The sequence below is a fragment of the Muntiacus reevesi genome, chromosome 13 (assembly GCF_963930625.1).
Source record: "Muntiacus reevesi chromosome 13, mMunRee1.1, whole genome shotgun sequence".
Classification (NCBI taxonomy): domain Eukaryota; kingdom Metazoa; phylum Chordata; class Mammalia; order Artiodactyla; family Cervidae; genus Muntiacus; species Muntiacus reevesi.
This window is the reverse complement of record NC_089261.1, coordinates 66,202,984-66,223,347: the sequence shown is the minus strand read 5'-3', so window position 1 is coordinate 66,223,347 and position 20,364 is coordinate 66,202,984. Positions and strand designations below refer to the sequence as shown.

The 20,364-nt window shown below is 46.2% G+C and overlaps 1 protein-coding gene across 1 annotated transcript in view; it reads left to right on the top strand.

Annotated features, from left to right (window-relative positions):
• The first annotated feature begins 970 nt into the window (after positions 1-970).
• The window catches only part of RNF175 (ring finger protein 175), a 61,861-nt gene continuing 42,467 nt past the window's right edge, over positions 971-20,364 (top strand). Inside the window, exons 1-3 of the mRNA XM_065904871.1 lie at positions 971-1,212; positions 9,529-9,566; positions 12,699-12,840. Of these exons, the coding sequence (XP_065760943.1) occupies positions 1,030-1,212; positions 9,529-9,566; positions 12,699-12,840 (363 nt within the window). The 5' untranslated portion in view covers positions 971-1,029. The remainder of the gene's footprint in view (positions 1,213-9,528; positions 9,567-12,698; positions 12,841-20,364) is intronic.

The following is a 20,364-nucleotide window of genomic DNA, read 5'->3' as shown; positions in this document are numbered from 1 at the left end:
CCAGGCCTTTGCATCACCCGGACCACACTACAAAGCAGCCTGCGGGTGTGGGCAGCCACCACAGGAAACTTGTGAAGAAGGGAGATTCTGAGGCCCCAGCCCAGACCCACCAGAAAAGGGGGTCCAGCCCCGCCACAGAGTTTTAACAACCCCTCCAGGGCCCTGAGGCGCCCAGGCTGCAGCGCGGACGCACTTCTGGGGTAAACTGTGCTGCATGCCTGTCTCTTCCCCGGGCTGGCTGTCGGTCCACAGTGGCCAGCACGGGTCCATATCTTGTGGTCCGCGTCCCTGGCAGCTCCTAGTACGTGCCATCACACAAAACCGGGGCCATCACCAGCTGGAATCGAGTAGTCACATTTTGTAAGCCACACTATCCCCTCAGGTGTCCTCTCTTCGCCCTGAATGGACACCCAAGCGTCCCTAAAGCCTTGTGGAAGTATTCCGGCTGTCCCTGCGTGAGTCCAGGCTGCGAGCCTCACGCTGAGCGGAAAGGAGGGTCTCCGAGAAGGTGAAGGGGACAAAGACAAGTGGGGGGTCCTCCCCGGGGAGGGGGTGCTGCAGCAGCACGGGGGCTAAGGGGGCGCACGTTCTCCCACAGGGAAGTCTTCTTCGGAGAGGCTGTGGAGAGGCCGATGGGACTCTGCCCAGGAGCTGTCCCCGTGCCTGAGGCTGCAGAGAGCTGAGCAAGAATCGGCCAGGCCGGGGAGAGGCTCGGCACTGGGCGCCGCAGCGCCTGGGTCTCCCCGCATGGGGCCCGGCGCCTGACCGCTTGTCTTCCGCTGAGGGAGAGAACTGAAGAGAAAGCAAGGGCCCCCCTCTCACCTCCGCGTCTCACTCTCAGACTCCCACCTCCTCCCGCCTGGTCTCCCGGCAGCAGAGCCGCTGGGTCCTGCCCGCGCATGGCTGGTGGGGTGCGGGGTGCGCGGTGGGGGAAGCGCCGGGCTTCCCGGCGGCAGTGGCTGACGGAACGGCTTCCCTGCAGAGGGTCCCGAGGCCCAGGGGGCCTCCTCAGCGGCGACGGGGACCCGCATGAGCGTCCTCGCTCCGCAGGAGGTCCCCGCGCGGGTATCCGGCCCGCACGGCCCGGGGCGGGGCGGCGGCGAGGCCCCTGCGCGCGGACGCGGAGACCCGGGGCAGCAGCGGGCGGTGAGCGCCGGAGGCATGGCCGCGGGGGCGGCCCCGGGCCTGGAGGGGCCCCCCCGGCACGAGCAGGTACGGGCGCGGGCGCGGGCGGGGGTCCCGGGGTCGGGGTCCCCAGGCCCGCGCAGGGGCTGCCCGGTACACACAGCGGTCTCCAAGGCCCCCTCCCGCGCGCATCCGGTGTGCACCCGCCGGGGATGGAGGGGCGAACGACCTTCTGGAAGATGCTGTGGCTTGTCCGCGCTCCTCCCCGCTCCGGGAGGCAGAGTTCCTCTCCGTTTCCCTCGGTCTCTCCTCTCCCTCTCCCCTTCCTCCTCTCTCTCCCCGTCTTTTCCTCTCTCTCCGTCCTCCCCGCTCCTTCCTCTCCCTCTCCCCCACCTCTGCCTCTTCTCGGATGAACCTGATCCTGCTCGGCCCTGCCCGCTCCCTGCCCTCCACACTGGCCGCCCACCCGCTCCCCGCTCGCTAGCAGAAGCCCCCGCGGCCCGGTGAAGGCCGGGGCCTTGAGGCGGACAGCTGAGGGATGCTGGGGGTACATCAGGCTCGATTCTGTGGTTCGCACTTAGGAGGCTGGGGCAGAGCCACCTGGTAGATGTAGGTTTCTACACCCCCCCCCCCCCCATCATCTGCAGTCTAACCAGTTCCCGGGGTGGGGGGGTTGCTGCTGCTTGAGCTCTGAGAACCACGGGGCTGCCTCGTTCTTCCTCCTCCTGGTGGTGGCTTCAAACCCTATCATTCATTTATTTTTAATTCATCTGACAGCTCTTAGGCCACGACCAGGTACTGGGGACTGGGGTAGGGGAGGGAATAACCATGCAATTAGAGGAGGGCCTTTCCTCTGGGAGTCCACTTTCTGGAAGAGCAGTGAAAAAAGAACTCAGAGAGTAGGAAGAAATTACTGTCCCCAAAACAGGTTCAAGTGAAGCTTTGTAAGATTTCTAAGAAGCAAGGGATTGCAATTGGCAGCGGGGATGGGCAAGGCTAGTGAGGAGCATGGCATTGAGCTTGGCCTTGGAGAGTGGGTGAGAGCTGACCTTGTGATGACTAGGGAGGATAGGAATTCCAGATGGAGGGAACAGCAGGACCAGCTTTTTGGAGGTGAAGAAAATTGTTGGGGAGTGATGAGCATGGGGAAAGGAGCGAAGGACCGGCACTCACTGTGACCCTGGTAGAAATTCAGAAGGCTTGTCTTAAAGAAGGGAGAAAGATAAGGGAAAGAGCTAGGTATGCCACTGGGAGTTAGTGTCCAAAAGACGTCCCGTGTCTCAACTTCCTCCAATGGAGGGGCCTATCCTGCAGGGCTCCCTGGAGGAGGTGGGCCCAGGGCAGCCCAGAAGAGAGGCTGAGTGTGCAGGAAAAGCACTGGGGGGACAAACAGTTCTGCTTGGTTGGAGAAGAGGGTGTGCTGAGGCAATGGAGGGAGGTGAGACTGAAAAGGGACATGAAACTTCAGGAGGGACATTAACCATGGTGGCCAGGGGGAGGATAATACGGTCAGTGGGCTTTTATTATTATTATTAATGTTTTATACATCCGAAATTTAAAGAGATAATTCTGTAGACTCAAAACACAAAAACAGCAGCTCCACTCCACTCACCCTTCCCCACTTCTGATTTCCACTCCCCAGAGGCAATGACTTTCATCTTTTTCAGTCATTTTTTTCTGGTCTATGCTCCATATTTTCAACAATGCAGTCATACAACACTTCTTGATTTTTAGTCACTAGTGTTATTGGATCGATTCCCTGCCATGGAGGATAAGAACTACACTCTCTCCCACCAACCTGTCCAGCCCACCCCATGCCTGTGACTTGCTTTCTTCCAGCCTCTCATGTTAGTTACATCACACGTTAGCTAAGTCTTCATTCCCTGCCTGTGTCAGGGGCTCTGAGCGCATGCTCGTCACTTGCAGCCGGACACCACGTGTACACCCTGAACTACTCTGCATCCCTTTCAGTTCCCTGCTCTGCTTCCTTCACTTTCTGTGCGCCATTCACCCATTCATCCCCAAACTCGCTGCCAGACTGGGACTCATCCCCAAACTCACTTGCCAGGCTCTTCTCAACATGCTGGAGCATGTCAGCGGATCTCTCCTGTAACTCCTGAGCTTGGATCCTTGGCATTTGACCTCTGCCTTCTCTCTGCATAGGTTCTTCCTTCTGAACCACAATGTTCAGACTTCCTACTGATGCAATTTGCTGTGGCTCTTTTTTCATCTATTCTACTGGGCACCTCGTGAGTCCTTTCCTTCGAAAACAGGTGTCTTTCAAGCCGTGGGAATTTTCCTGTATAATTTCTTTTAAATTTCTTGCTTTTAGCCATCTCTGCTCTCTTATTCTGGAAACCCTCTATTTGGATATGCGATTTCCTGGACAGATTCTCTAATTTTCTTATATTTTCTTTCTTCTTTTCTACTTCCTTTGGGTTTTTTTTTTTTTTTTTTTTCCCTTTCTGAAGCAGTTTCATTATTTATCTTCAAGATTTCCATTAGATTTTTTATTTTCAGTTCTCAAATTTTTCACTTCTAAGATTTTTGTTTGTTTCCATTTCTACAGCCTGGGGTCCTTGTCCTCATGGATGCAGAGCCCACTCCTATCATCTTTGGCCGTCTGCCTGTATTTAAGGGGAGACACTATAACACTGTTTGGAAGTTCTTGGAAGCAGGGAGAGCTTGTGGAAGGGTAGGCTGCACTGGAGGAGGACCTAGCTAGGCCTTTTCACAGGAAGGATGATGCTGGTCCCTATCTGTAAGTCTTTTCTCCTGGCCTGGACGGTATCACATAGAGAAATGCTCTTCTCCATGCTGCCTGGCAGCCAGCATCCCCAGCCAAGTGGCAGGCCTGGAGCAAGAGTACAGATAGAGGCCCACAGGCCTCGTGTCTAAAGACTATAAGCCAAGCTGCTCTTACAGGCCTGCCTGCAGGTCCACCCAGGACCTGTGCCGCCTCCCTGACCCAGAGCTTACAGGAGTCACCCCCTCCCCACCCGCACTCCTGAGTGTGGAAGCCATCTGCTGGGGCTGGATGTGCAGGTGTCCATTTCCTGGAGCTGCCATAACAATAGGAGGTTACTGAAGGGATAAATTGGGAGACTGGGATTGACTTATACACAGCACTATATACAAAATCAATAACTAATAAGGACCTACTGTATAGCATAGGGAACTCCACATTCTGAAAAATAAATGAAAATGAAATGTTAGTCGCTCAGGCGTGTCTGACTCTGCAACCCCATGGATTGTAGCACTCCAGGCTCCTCTTTCCATGGGATTCTCCAGGCAAGAATACTGGAGTGGGTTGCTGTTCTTTCCTCCAAGAGATCTTCCCAGCCTAGGGATGTAATCCAGGTCTCCTGCATTGCAGGCAGATTCTTTATCATCTGAGCCACCAGGAAAGCCCACATTCTGGGATAACCTATATGATAAAATAATCTAAAAAAGAATATGTGTGTGCATAACTGACTCACTTTGCCCTACATCTGAAACTAACACAACATTGTAAATCAACTATAGTCCAATAAAAATTAATTTTTTTAAATAGAGAAAATTTTTTAAAATATTGATAGAAAAGAAAACAATAGAAAAAAAGAGGGCTTCCCTGGCAATCTAGTGGGTAAGAATCCACCTACCAATGCAGGGGACAGGGGTTCCATGCCTGGTCTGGGAAGATTCTGCATGCCCAGGAGCAACTAAGCCTTCTCGCCACAACTGTTGGAACCAGGATGCCTGGAGCACGTGCCCTGAGAAGCCAGTGTGAGGAGACGCCCATGCACAGCGGTGAAGAGCAGCCCTGCTCACTTCGAGCAGGGAAGGCCCACGCTCAGCAGTGAACACTAAGCATGGCCAAAAATAAATATGTCAATCTTTAAAAACAAGAAAAAAAATAGAACCTTTCTCTTTCACAGTTCTGGGGGCCGGAAGTCTAACACCTGTGTGTAGGCAGGGCTATGGTTCCTCCAGAAACTCTAGGGCAAACCTTCCTTGCCTCTCCCAACTTCAGGGGATGCCAGGTGTCTTGGGCTTGGAGCTGCTTCCCTCCAGTCACTGCCTCCATCTCAGCGTGGCTTCCGTCTCCACGCCTGTGTGTCTCCAGGTGTCAGATCTCCCTTTGACTTTCTCTTCTATCAACTCCAGCCACTGGGTTCAGGGCCCACCCTAAATCCTGGATGATCCCATCCCCAAATCCTTAACTTAATCACATCTGTAAAGACTCTTTCCAAGTAAGATCACAGTCGTAGGGACCAGAGGTTAGAAACAGGCCATATCTTTGGGGGTTGAGTAGGGACGGACAGGTTCATCCCCCTGCAGAACAGAAACCAAGGCTAGGACTGGTCCCAACAGATGCCCCAAGGACTCTTGATAGGAGGCAACCTCACCTCCTCACTCCTCAGACTCAGGACTTCCAGGCAGTTCATGGCTGCTTCCAGACTACCCACTGGATGGAGAGACAGAGGCAGTGTGGTTATGACGGGGCCTGGTCCACTAAGACACCAGCTTTGGATGGCCTGGGGTGGAGAGGGGACTGCAAATTAAAAACTCTACCTCTGATTTTCCAGGGCTCAGACTGTTCTTTATCTCTCCCCTTCTTCCCCAGTCCACCTGAGAGCATCAGCCCTACACCAGCCATCTTCAGTCAGTTTTCACTCAGGCTTTCAAAATATTTCCCCTTTTTTTTCAGGATCTTAGTTCCCCAACCAGGGATTGAACTGGCGCCCTCCAAAGTGAAAGCACAGAGTCCTAACCACTGGGCCCCCAGGGAATTCCCTCAAAATATTTTCTTGAGTTAGAAAAGAGGGGGAAAAAAGCCTTTGTGTTTCCAAATTTGAGATGCATGGGTGGTAGGGGGGAGGCTTCTAGAGCAAGGCAGTGCCCCTGGGGCCTGATGGAAGGCCAGGCTGGAATCTCCCCTCCAGAGGAGGACTTTAAATGCTTCCCCCCTCCCTGCCAGTGCCTCTGTCTCTGAGCCCCATTGAACCCCCCCAGGGTGGGGTGGGGTGGAGAGTGACACTAAGTCTCACACTGACTGAACCTTCTATTTTCAACACAGCTGCACCCACACTCCTAGAAGAGCTAGGTTCCCGCTTCCCCACTGCCCTCCCGAGGGTCTTCAGCATGGAATGTCTGCTTTCAGGAAGGCTTTTCCAAAGTTATTACTCGTGAGTTGAATCATCTTTGCATAAATGAGCCATTTGTATTTCCTCTTTTATGAATTTCTTGTTCATGTGCTTTGCCCTTTACAAATGCTTTATCTCTTTTGGATTAAATTGGAAAAGCTCTTTTTCTATTCAGGTTAGTCACTTCTTGCCTTCACATATATTTTCTCCAGTTTATCTTTCAAGTACAGGTGATTTTAATCTATTTGATTTTTGTGTCCTCAGAATTCATCGATATTTTACTTTAATGCCTTCTTCCCTGAGGTATTATTAAAATGCTTAACTGTATTTCTTCTAGCACTTTTCAGGTTTTCCTTTTCACATTTAAATATTTGATCCTTTTGGAATCTATTTTGAAGCTGGGTGTGGATCCAGCTTTACATTTTTCTCAGATGACTAGCTAATGGTCTCAGCACCGCTTTTTTTTCATTAATTTTGTATTGGGGTACAGCCAATTCACAACGGTGTGATAATTTCAGGTGAACGGCAAAGGAGTTCAGCCGTACATAATAAATATCACCCTCCCCCTAGTCCGCCTCCCATCCATTGAGTAGAGTTCCACTTCTCAGCACCATTTATTGAACGATCCCTTTCTTTCTCACCACTTTGAAGTAGCTCACTTATCATTTGTAGCTAGGTCTGTTCCTAGACTCTGTCTTCTGCTCACTCGCTCTCTTCCTGTTCCTGGGCCCGTGAGGCTATCAGGTAATTTCCGTGGCTGTACTGTAGGTTTCAGTGGCTGACAGACCACATCCCTAATCTTCACTCATCTTCTGAATTTTCCTGGATATTCCTATGCTTACCCTTCAGATGAATTTTTGTGTCATTTCAGTTTCCAAAATAAATCCTCTTAAGCCTCTGGATGGGCTTACATAATAACATACCACACACAAAAAAAAAAATCTTTCAAAAAATAGATTCCACCCTAGGAAAAAAAACTGTACTAGAGGAAACTATTACTAGAAAAGAGAAATCTCTAATTGTATCATCATCATAGTTTGCTTTTTTCCCAGGAATAAGAATGTTGTTTCAATATCACTTGATCTAAGGAAGTTCTTAACTGTATTTAGCAGAAATCTTTTCGGCTGCAATTTCCACTCCCTAAGCTTTCCTGTCTTCAGTAGAACAATTTATCATACTTCATTTAAAAGGACTTCAGAAACAGACTCACAGATATAGGGAAAAAACTGATGGTTGTAGGGAGGGGCAGATTAGGGGTGTGGATTAAGAGATACAAACTGCTATGTATAAAATAGATAAGCAACAAGGCTATATTGTATAGCACAGGGAATTACAGCTATTATCTTGTAATAACTTTTATGGAGGATAATCTGTAAAATACTGAATCATTATGCTGTCTACCTGAAACTAATATAATATGGTAAACCAACTATACTTCAGTAAAAAAAAAAAAAAAAAGACTTGGAATCTGGTGGGTAGTTACACATTTATACCCAGAGCTACATTACTTGTAAAAGTCAAAGGAAGCATATCTTCTCAACTAAAAACCCAATTCCCTGTTTTAAGCTAATTTGAACAAAAAGCACTGTGAAGCCAAAGATCTTGAACAGCGAAAAGGGGACCCATGGAGTCTTGGTTGCAACTTTTACTGAGATGACTGGCCCTTGGATGAAGCACCTTCTTAGAAAACTCTCATCTAGTGTCTTATTTACATTCGCAATATTGCAGTGAATTGGATAAGAGCAGTTTTTACGTCAGTCTCCAGCCTCTGAGAAGGAAATGGGGACAGACACGGGTTGGTGATGTGCCTGGGTCACCCGGAGCTCCATCAGCTCAGTGTTCAGTACTCGCGCAAGGCTCATTCCCAAAGCAGAAGTCAGTCAAGTTGGCCACATCCCACTGAGGAGGGGACTTGCGCTGCTCTTCCTGAGGGCTGCCACTAAGGCTTTGCTCCTAGAAGGCAGCCTTGAGCCCAAGGGCCGCAACCTTCATTTGGATATCAGGGACCACCAGGTCGGATCAGCCAGTGGCAGAGAGCCCCAGGGAAGCTGCTGCCCCACCCACTTCCTCTCCACCATCACCCAGCAAGTCCTAAAGCTGCCTAAACCCCAGCTAAGCTGTCTCCTGGAGCTTTCATCCCCCTAATAAGGGGACCCCTCCAGTCTGACCAAGGAAGGCATACATGTCTTAGGGAAACTGTTGACCTTGAATCAGAGGAACCCTAGCTGAACTATGGATAGTGTTGTTTCTTTCCATCTGTCAGAATTGCCTCTCTCTCTCTCTCTCTCCCTCTCTCTCTCTCACACACACACACACACACACACAGAGGAACTGCTTCTGCCATCTCAAGACAATGAGTCTGAGTAGGCTCAGGGAGTTGGTGATGGACAGGGAAGCCTGACATGCTGCGGTCCATGGGGTCGCCAAGAGTTGGACACGACTGAGCGGCTGAACTGATTTCAAGAAAACAAAGGGGGAAAAAACCTGTTTAATGTCTGATTTGTGTAATAAAGGCTTTATTGGCCTTTTCTTCTTTGTCATCATTGGGGATTTTAGCTTTTGATGCTACTGGACTAGAGGTTAAGCTGTCTGTGTTCTCCATGAAAGTTGGACAATGTCTTTCCGAAGATCAGCCTTAGAAGCTTCAAATGACCCACCGTCGTGGATCACTCTGTCGGTCGGTCTCAGGCACTGTCCTGGGAGCGGTCTCTAAGCTCTCCCACCCAGCCCACCAGCTGGGCCAGATTACCCCCTTCCCTGTGATCAGGGTTTAAGTTAAACGAACAGGAGGACGCAACAATGCTCAAAACAAGAAGTTGGTCAGCTCTGACTCTAAATCCTTGAACTTGGAGAAAGTCATCTCCAAGTTCTCACTGACATCGTTTAAGACACCAGCAAAACAAATGTTTTTCACAAGTTCTCCAATTCATAGATTACACCAGAAGCCAGGATGACACTGCCTGTTGGGAGGCCACTTCCTACAACTTCTACTGAATTGCCAAACAAAACCACCGGAATGGAGCCTCATTTGGTTTCCTGACCTTAGAGAGCAGAATCAAGTGTTTATTAATAGTGACCTGATTACTGTTTTGTTTGGGTGTATGTGTGTGTGTGGTTAGTTCTGTAATTAAATGTTTTGTTAGAGCTTTCATTCTAAATTATTACAGTACTAGGAAACATCAGTATTTTTCATGGTTTGAGTTTCTCATGTAATGATATAAAATGGAAGCTAAGGAAACAAGAAAATTTTGAGAAGGGATCTTCTTATGTTTTTCAGATCTCTCACACAAAGCTTTCTGCGGATGATGAGTGGAAGTAAGTGATTTGTATTTTTTTAATAGCTGGTATACTAAAAATTAGATTTCCATCTTAATAGTTTGAGAAATTAAATGCAGCCATCATTTTACTTGTAAATTCCCCAGCATAGAAGGTGGGTTAGTAAAGTCATGTACGCACAATGATTGTATAGATCAAACTGCAGGGGTTTCATCTGCCTCCTGCAATGGGCTCCTTGCTGTTCCACGAATGTATATGTCCCTCAATATATGTCCTTATATGTCCTTGTCCTTTCAGGCACAAGATACATCTGGCTTTCCTTTTAGGCTATTTCTTCTGTGTTATGGTACCTACTCTGGGGCCATTGGACCCCTATGGGCACTGAATGAAATAAAATAAAACTGTTCCTCCTTTTTTTGCATTATGGTCACCAATTATGAATGTATTCCTAATCAAAATAGAAGATATCTGTTACATTCTACACTAGTTTATACTTTCCAAAGTACTTCCACGTAGGTTAACCATCTGAGATGCATTTTCACCCTATATTCACAAAATCATTAATGTTATAAGATATGTTTTGTTTGATATCACGCAAGTCCTATTTTAAACTGATGACAAACCCACTCTTCTATCTATGTATTACACAGAGTGTTAAATAGTTATTTTGGACCTGGAATGTAAAAACTACAACTAAGTGCTTGTACCCTTTTATTTTTTTCACTTCCCATTTCTTCAGAAGAATGAATATATTTTTTCAAGAGCTTCTAGAAATCATTCTCGACTCCTAAGCTCAGCTTCCAGTACAGAGACCAATAGCCACATGATTTTATTCCGGTTGTTTACCTGATGTGGGCTTCGGCTTCTCCATTTGATCAATGAAGGGGTCTCAGCACATTTATGGTACCTCCCAGCAGTGACAGTCTCAGATTCTATCTAAGAAGATAGATTTTTGAGAAGTTTGAGAATAGTTGAGAAATTATTACTCATGGAAATGCTGGGCGCACACGAGGTTCAACCAGTGCACTGCTTTAACAGCATAAGTTAGTAAGTCAATGGAGAAGGAAATGCACCCCACTCCAGTACTCTTGCCTGGAGAATCCCAGGGACAGGGGGGCCTGGTGGGCTGCCGTCTATGGGGTTGCACAGAGTCGGACAGACTGCAGCGACTTAGCAGCAGCAGCAGCAAACAGAAATATTTAGGAGGCTCTGTGGGCTCATTTCTGTGCATTTTCCAGCAGAGGGCACCCCTGGGATTTGGATGGAGCCCTTGCTGAGGAAGCTCTGTAGAAATTTTGGGAGAGAGAGACCCAAACCAGGTACCCAATAAGTGGCTTTAAAAGGTCACAGGATGTTACCTAGAGTGCTTTCTGATCAGTGCCCTAACTAAATGCAAACTAAGAGATTTTGTGACTGATAGTGCCTCACTTGGGGTAGAAGATAATGCTAACCAATATTTATAAAGTAATTGTCAAGGTTCATATTAAATACTATCCCACTTTTACCTAATTCCTGAACCATTCTGTCTTCCTCTGGGCAAGTAGATCCCAATTTAGGCTGCACTTTAGAATCATAAGAGGAACTGTAAAAATTACTGATGCCTCGATCACATCCTGGAAATCTCTATGCGTTTACTCAGGCTACCGTAGCAGATTACCCAGACTGGGTGCTAAAACAACAAAAATCTATTTTCTCACAGATCTAGAGGCTGCAAGTCCAAGACCCAGGGGCCACAGACTTCGGTTTTTCTGAAGCCTCCTTGGCTTCCACCTGTGTATCCAGATGGTCTTCCCTGGGGGAGTCTGTGTCCTCGCCTCCTCTTCTCATAAGGACACCAGTCATGTTGGTTAGGCCCGTCCTAATGACCCACTTACCTCAATTACCTCTTTAAAGACCCCTTCTCCAAACACAGTCACATTCTGTGGTCCAGGGGTTAGCACTGCAGCTTATGAATTATGAATTTTGAGGGAACCCAGTTCAGCCTAGAACACCGAGCAATGGTCACTTCATTTATCTGGGGTCCAGCCTGGACACTGTGATTTTTAAAAGCTTCTCGGTGATTTCCAGGTCAAGCAGCTCTGCTCTAGATTCTCTTGGAGGCCACTTCTCCTGTAGGAGGTTAAACCAGGTGACATACTACTTCAGTGGTTTTGTCTACCACTGTATAAAATTAAAAGTCCAGCTAAACACGAAAGCGTTTAGTCATCCTCTGAACTGTGCCTAAGATAATACTTAGGCCTCTTCTTTCTGCTTATAATGAAAATAATTTCTACAACTCAGAGGTTTTCCTAGCCCCACAAATAATATTCTCTCCATAGACACCATCTGCCAGATATCCTTTTACTTAAGAATGTTAGAAATTACTTGAAATTGCCAATATTTGATTGGAGGTTTTTTTTAAGTTTCAAAAATGGCAATTTCATATGATACAACCTAATAGTAAGTATTATTCTTCATATGAAAGTGAAAGTGTTAGTTGCTCAGTCATGTCTGACTCTTTGTGACCCCATGGACTGTGGCCCACCAGACTCCTCTGTCCATGGGATTTTCCAGACAAGAATACTGGAGTGAGTTACCATTTCTTTCTCCAGGGGATCTTCCCAACCCAGGTATCGAACCTGGGTCTTCCACAATGCAGGCAGATTCTTTACCATCTGAGCTGCCAGGGAAGACTATTGTTCATACAGACACAAATAAAATATCATATATATGTGCTCTACAGTTACAGAGCACCTATCTTGTAAGGTACAGAGAGATCATTATTTTAGATGTGGAAATGAGGAAACTGAGGTGCAGAGAGAATAACTGACTTTCCCAAGGGGATGACATGGCAGATGGGAGGTTGGAACCCAGGTCTTCAGAGCCCACCAATGAGCTTTCGTCCCCATTGATCACCTTGAAAGGACAAGGCTGAGGCCAAAAGCATGTGGGCAAGTTAAGGACAGAGAGGAGCTGGTTTCACTGACAGACTCAGGCTCCTCTTCTCTGCTGTTCTTCCCCCAAGCCCAGGGGAAAGGGGGGAACTGAGAACTTAGGAAAACTTTGTAATCAAAGCTTCGAAAACCCTATGTTTGAAATTCCCAATTGCTCTCATGAGTCCTGCCTATTTTTCTTGTTTTGCTAACCGTCCGAGTTGAGGGCTTGCTCAGCTGACTCCTTTGCCGGTTGCAGCCTGCAGCAGGAGAGGATGTACGAGCTGCACCGGGGACATGAGTCCATGCACGTGGAGATGATCTTGGTCTTCCTCTGCGCCCTGGTCATCGCCCAGGTAGTGCTGGTGCGGTGGAGACAGAGGCACGGCCGCTCCTACAACGTGAGTCACCCCCTGGCCGCTGCGAGCTTGCTCCTCTTCCCAGCACATCCCTCCTTTGTTAGCACTTTGAAGGAAATGGTTTGGTTTAAGTCAGCGGCTCTCAGCCCCGTGCAGTTTTGCCCCCAGGAGACTCTGAGCAACATCTGGAAACATTTGTGATTGTCACGCCTTAGCAGGAGGGAAGCGGGGAGGGGAGCAGCTACTGGCATGGAGCGGTAGAGGCCAGGGATGCCGCTCCACAGGCATAGGACGGCTCCTCATGACAGAAACACCAATGGTGCCAAGGCTGAGAAACCCAGGCTTAAGTAAACCTCCTTTCCTTTTGGGCATGAACTATTTCTGCCAGTGCCCCAGGACAGAAGGATTAGGAATGGCAGAAACAAAAGGCTGAAGCTGTCTAACTCCTTCATCAGCATTCAACTGTCTTGGCGTGGATGGTTTCTGTCCCCAGGGGGCGTGGTAGAGCAGACTCTGAGCTGACCTTTTCCACAGTGAGCAGGATCCTATTCCACAGACCCCTCTCACCCAGCATGCCCACGGGAACCTCCCACCTCAGCCTCCGTTCTAGCCTGGGCTTGTGGGGCCTGAGCCAGCCGCTGCCATGCTGAGGGCAGTGCTGCTCACAGCTGCAGGCGCAGCAGAACCAGCGGGGGACCCGTTAAATGAAACTCCCAGGTCCCACCCCCAGAGTTCTTTCACTCCAGGTAGGCCAAATAAGTTTGCACGTTGAACGAGTTCCCGAGGGTGCAGAGTTACTGGTCCAGGGATGGCACTCTGAACCGATGCAGACCTGAGATGGGCTGAGTGGGGAGATGCTGCAGAGGAGAACGTCCCGCAGCTCACGCTCTCCGCCGCTCTGGGTCCCGGGCTGCTCGTTGTGTGAGAAAACTTGCCTGTGACAGATGAAGTGCTGGCTTAGACGAGTATTTTCTTTTCTTTTCACCCATCATAAAAATTATTTCCTACATAGCATGGGACTGAAAAGGATTCTTCTAAGTTTCCTCTAATATGTAAATCTAAGTTAATTTTGAGCATTCTATTTAGAAAAGGGAATCTTGGGAGACTTTTGTTTATTTTTTAAGTAGATGCATCCTTGTGCTGCCCTGTCACCACTGTCTTGTAAATTAAAATGAACACCCTCTGTATTCCACTTGGACCAATTTTCTTCAATGAAGAAGAGTAGGATCAAACCTCATTAGTTATTCTCTCTCATATCAAAGAAAAAGCCCCTTAAATATATGGTTTCCTTATCTTCAAAATGGAAATACCTAGCATAGAATTCGTAGAGTCCTTAAAAAGAAAGCTGGATTCTTCAGGAAAGGGTTTGTAGCCCTGTTCCATCCTTCCTTGATAACTGATAATTAGCTCCGAGTTTGTCTGAGTTCAGTTTCCACGATGACACAGATGTGGATTTTGCTTAGAGAGAAATTCCCCTTGAAAGGAACACCACGTGAGCCAGCTGACTTGAAGTGTACCCCGCGACTCCTCTGTCACTTTTATCTGCTGACTTTTGAGGTACCCCATGCTAGAAGGGATCTGTCCTCGTGTGTGACGAAGTTGCTCATATGGAAGCTGAAGCTGCCGCCGCCTGCATCAGCATGGGGCTTCACACACTGGCTGCGCTGCCGACACGCCGGCCCGTGAGCAGTCAGAGGCCCCTTGGAGGACTTGCTGCCGTTGGCGGGTCTCAGCCTCAATGGCGGGGTGGTCTCCCCAGCTCACTGCACAAGCTGGACTGCCCAGAACGCCTCCCCAGGGCCCTTGCTCCTGACTGTGCTCTGCCCCCCAGGACGGGGCTCCCTTAGTCACCCCCTTCCCCCCGGAGGCGCTGTGACTGTGTCCTGCCACACAGCTGCACATCGCACGTCTACTCACATGCGCTCTGTGGTCCTGAAGCTGCCTTGGAGGTAACCGGTGGCGGTGTGTGTTGCATCTCTTGGGGTGACCCATTCTGACAAAGCCAGGAGCCTAAGGATGCCTTCAGTGGTCAAGCACAGATATGGGTCTTGTGGTGGTCTCAAAGGAACTGTTCTGTGTTAGCACAAAGATATAGCTGGCCTCTAGAATATTCTCTACTTCTTTGCCCATCATAGTCCATCTACTGTTATTGCATGGCCCCAAAGGAACAGGTGGAGAGACCCTGTGTGTCTCTGATGACAGTCTTTGGCTCAAGGTAAGATCCGGCGTGTGAGGCTGACCATTCCCATGCCGCTGCTTTGGCTTCACCCCTTGCCGTGTGTACCTTCTTGGAGTTTCACTGCCAGAGGCGTCATCAGACCTCAGCCGTCTCAGGAGCTCTGGGTGACATCTGCAAATACTGGGGCTGGAAATGGTTCCCCGAGCGCCTGTAGCTGACTCCAGCACTGGTTTGCAGCTCTTTTACTGTGACTTGCATGAACTGTATCCAAAAACCTGGATCTGACGCCCTATTCAGGTCAACATCTTTGGTATGAAATTTGATGGACATGTTCCCATAAAACCTGACCTAAACAGCCTTATCATCCAAAAATAACCCAACTTTTTTTTAATATATAACCTAACTTTTAACTTGGGCTTCCCTGGTGGCCCAAATGGTAAAGAATCTACCTGCAACGCGGGAGACCTGGGCTCGATCCCTGGGTTGGGAAGATCCCCTGGAGGGGGGCATGGCAACCCACTCCAGTGTTCTTGCCTGGAGAATCCCATGGACAGAGGAGCCTGGTGGAATGCAGTCCACGGGGTCGTGAAGAGTCAGACATCGCTGAGCGACTAAGGACAGCACAGCACTTTTAACTCTTTTCTCTTGGCGTTTAAGACTATGTAGGACCCTCCAGAACTAGAGCTTTAACATGTTCATAAGGTTCAGGAAGCTCCCGGCTCTTTTTACAAGGAAAGTTTTACAAGTATAGTGAAGTTTTTGATGAAATTTAGCGAACTGATGCTGTAACCTTCACCAATACATTAATAATATATCATTATATATAACATATTAACTATTATTACTATAATATAGTGTAATATAATAATATACTATAATAGTTACTCCATGATAATTATTATATTACTATAAAATATATATGAAATACCATATATAAATTTATATGTAACTATTACATATTATTACAGTTGTGATTAACTGCTTTTTGTACATTATCTAACTTACCCTGGGAGGTAATAATTTTTTACTCCCTTTGTGAAATATAGTTCAGAGAAATTAAATAACTTGGTCAAGGTCACATAACTAATGAGTTGCAGAGAGGAAACAAAAATCCAACTTCATTAGTTATTTTCTCTTATGTCAAGGATATTGATATTCCTTCAGTATCTCTGAATCACGCTTTCCTTATCTGCAAAATGTAAGCCCTGCAAATAAGAGGGGCTTCCCAGGTGGCGATAGTGCAAAGAACACGTATGCCAATGCAGGAGACATAAGAGGCTCAAATTGGATTGCTGGGTCAAGAAGATCCCCTGGAGGAGGGCACGGCAACCCACTCCAGCATTCTCGTTCCGAAAATCCCGTGGACAGAGAAGCCTGGCAGGTTGCCAAGAGTCAGACACAACTGAAGCCACTTAGCACACAGGCATGCAGATAAGAGCCCGCCTTCCCGACCTGGGACTCAGAGCGTTTCCCTGTGAGAATTTCTAGACACACACTGAATGTTCAGTCCCAACAGTTGGCTCTGAATGCATTCAAGGGATACGACTTGTAAACAACATTTGTGTAAATTTAACCATACCCTGTAAAAGCAGTTTACTAATAAAGGAATGCTCTTCTGAATGCTTTTGTAAAGCTAAAGTGAATACCACCACCACCCCCATTAATCTACATTCTCCATTAGGCGACTTGAATGTATTGTTTTTTCAAATATCACATCTGCTTATCCTGCCTTGCCACACCCTCTTGCTCTGCCATCTGCTTTGTCTGGGAGTGTTCCCTGGGCTGGTTCTATGAGATGTGTTAAGGGAATGAGGGGCAGGCTGTGAAGAGGAGGGGCAGGCTGTGAAGAGAAGAGCCTGGCTTAGGAGCTAGACAACTCTAGCTGCTCAGCTTAGCACAGTGAGCCTCAGTTTCCTGATCTTTAAAAAGATGACATTTTTAAAAATAGGAAGGCCTTCTGGTTTCAGCTCTGATACGTAAAAAGCTTGAAAGTTATCACAAGGGAAAAAGCTGAACAAGCTGAGTATCAGTGACTTTTCCTGGACCTATCAGAGAACTGAGGTCATAGGAAAAATTGTTGTTATCCAGTCGCTCAGTCGTGTCCCACTCTTTGCGACCCCATGAACTGTATCATGCCAGGCTTCCCTGTCCACCATCTCTCAGAACTTGCTCAAACTCATGTCCATTGAGTCAGTGATGCAATCCAACTACCTCTTTTTCTGTCGTCCCCTTTTCCTCCTGCCTTCAGTCTTTCCCAGCATCAGGGTCTTTTCCAATGAGTCAGTTCTTCACATCAGGTGGCCAAAATATTGGAGCTTCAGCTTCAACTGAAGTATCAATCCTGCCAATGAATATTCAGGGTTGATTTCCTTTAGGATTGACTGGTTTCATCTCCTTGCAGTTCAGGGGACTCTCAAGAGTCTTCTCCAACCCCACAGTTCAAACACATCAATTCTTCAGTGCTCAGTCTTATGTCCAACTCATATCTATACATGACTACTGAAAAAATCATAGCTTTGACTATGATTATACAGACCTTTTTTGGCAAAGTAATATCTCTTCTTTTTAATATGCTGTCTAGGTTTGTCATAACTTTTCTTCCAAGGAGCAAGCATCTTTTAATTTCATGAATGCAGTCACCATCTGCAGTGATTTTGGAGCCCCCCAAAATAAAATCTGTCCCTGTTTCCATTGTTTCCCAGGAAAAGTCATCACCCCTAAATCTGGAAAAACAGATGCATGTAGGGAATCAGAACCAAGATCTGCTTATTGGAAACAGAAGCTGCCAGAGTCATAGACTGGAGGAAATGCTCAATGGATAACTTGGAAGAAATCCTGGGAGCAGAGTTTTGGCCAGTGTGAGAGCAAGACCTCCAGGGACCACAGTCTTAGGGACCCCTCGTATTTTTGTAGATTTTACCTCCTGGAACCCTAACAGGTCTTCTCATGGTTAAAAGCCAAGGAAAATTTTTGTGCTTCCAACAGGCTTGCAGAGGAAAGTTAATCATTCTGAATAAGTGTTTGCCACCACAAAGACCTACACAGCAAAGGAAAAGAATTTATCAGAGCCTTAGCTAATGGAGAGAAAGGGAAATGACCCAACCCCAGGCCCTTCTAGTCTTCCTTTCTCACCTAATGGGAAAACAAAACACCTGTGAAGGTCATATTCCAGGGATAGAGCTCACTGAAAGATAAACACAGAATAATAAAATACTTTCACTGCCTCCTATTGGACCACCACATGGTGTCCAGTATAACAGTGCATTATGGCTAAAAGGGCTGCAAGCTACCGAAATTACAATGAGTTTTTAGGGAAACCAAAGACAAAAAGAGAGACACAAACAAGTGTACTAATGGAAATTGAAGACTCTGACACAGAGCAAATATCAAACATAGTCCAACTCCTAGCCAAATTAACACAAAAGCTCACACTAAAGGTTCTTAATAACCAAATAAGAGCCTCAATAAGAACTTCTCAATGAAAAATTACAAGTCATGCTGAGAGGAGAAGAGTTCAAGACTGGTTCAAAAGCTAGTTCTTTGAAGAGATCAATAAATTTAATAAACCTCTAGCCAGTTAACCAAGAAAAGTAAGAGAGAATATATATTGCTAATATCAGAACAGAAGAAAGGATCATTATTACTGATCTCATGGACATAAAAAAAAAAATAAATTAATATTATGAACAACTCTGTGCCCACATATAGACTAATTCCTTGAAAGACTCAAACTATACCAGAACTCACACAAGGAGAAATAAATCATCTGAATAATATCTGTTTTTAAAAAGTGAATCAGCAATTAATAACCTTCCAAAACAAAAAGCACCAAGTCCAGATGGTTTCACTGATGCATTCTACCAACTATGTAAGGAAGAAATGATACCAATTCTCTACAATCTCTCTAGAGATTAGCAGCAGAGGGAATACATCAGAATTCATTCATTGAGGCCAGCACTTCAACCTAATACTTCAACCAGATAAAGATACTATGAGAAAAAGAAACTCTAGACCAGCATCTCTCATGAACATAAATATAAAAATCCTAAACAAAATATTAGCAAATTGAATTAAACCATGCATGAACAGAATTATACACCATTACCAAGTGGAATTTGTTCCAGGTAGGTAAGGTTGGTTCAGCAATTAAAAATCAACTTATGTAAGCAACCACATCAAGAGGGTAAGGAAGAAAATTTACATGATTATATCCAATAGATGTAGAAGAAGCGTTTGACAAGGTCCAACACTCATTCATATAAAAACTCTTAGCAAACTAGGAATAGAGGGGAACTTTCTCAACTTGATAAGAATATCTACAAAAACCTGTCCTAACATTATACTTAATGGTAAGAAACTGGATAATTTCCTCTTAAGATACGGAAGAAGTGAGACTGTCTCCTCTCACCAACCCAGTTCGACATTGTACTGGAAGCCCTAGCTTTAGTGCAATAAGACAAAAAAAGAGGAAATAAAAGGTATATAGATTGGAAAGGAAGAAATAAAACCATCTCTGTTTGTGGATGACATGATTGTCTATATGGAAAACTCCCAAAAAATCAACAGAAATTTCCTGGAACTAATAAGTGATTATAGCAAGGTTGCAGGATTCAAGGTCAGTATACAAAAGTCAATTACTTTCTTATATGCTAGCAATGAATAATTGGAATTTGAAATTAAAACACAACATCATTTGCAATAGCAAAGGAAATATTTATGTATAAATCCAGCAAAATATTCACAAGAGCCATATGCAAAAACTGAGAAGGTTTCAAGTAAATGCAAATATAATCAGTGTTCCTGGATTGGAAAGTTCAATACTTTCAAGATGTTGATTCATTCCAACTTGATCTATAGGTTCTATAATCCCATTCAAAATCCCAGCAAACTGTTTTGTGAACATTGACAAACTGATTCTACACTTCATGTGGAAAGGCAAATGACCTAGAATAGACAGCACAACAGTGAAGAACTGTGTTGGAGGACTGACACTACCCTACTTCAAGGCTTACCGTAAAACTGTAGTGATGAATACAGTGTGGTTTTGGTGAAAGGAAGAACACATAGATCAATGGAAAAGAGTAGAGAGCCCATAAATAGACCCCCATAGATATAGTCAACTGATCCACGATAAAGGAGTGAAGACAATTCAGTGGAGCAAGGATATTTTTACTCGGTACAAGGATATTTTTACTTTAAATGGTACTGAAAAAAATTGATCATTCATATGCAAAAAATAATAATAATCTAGACATAGAACTTACATATTTCACAAAAATAAACCCAAAGTGGATCATGGACCTAAATGTGAAACTGTAAAACTTTCAGAAATAAAATGGAAAAATTGATGAGTTTTCAGATATAACACCAAAAGCAAGATCCAGGAA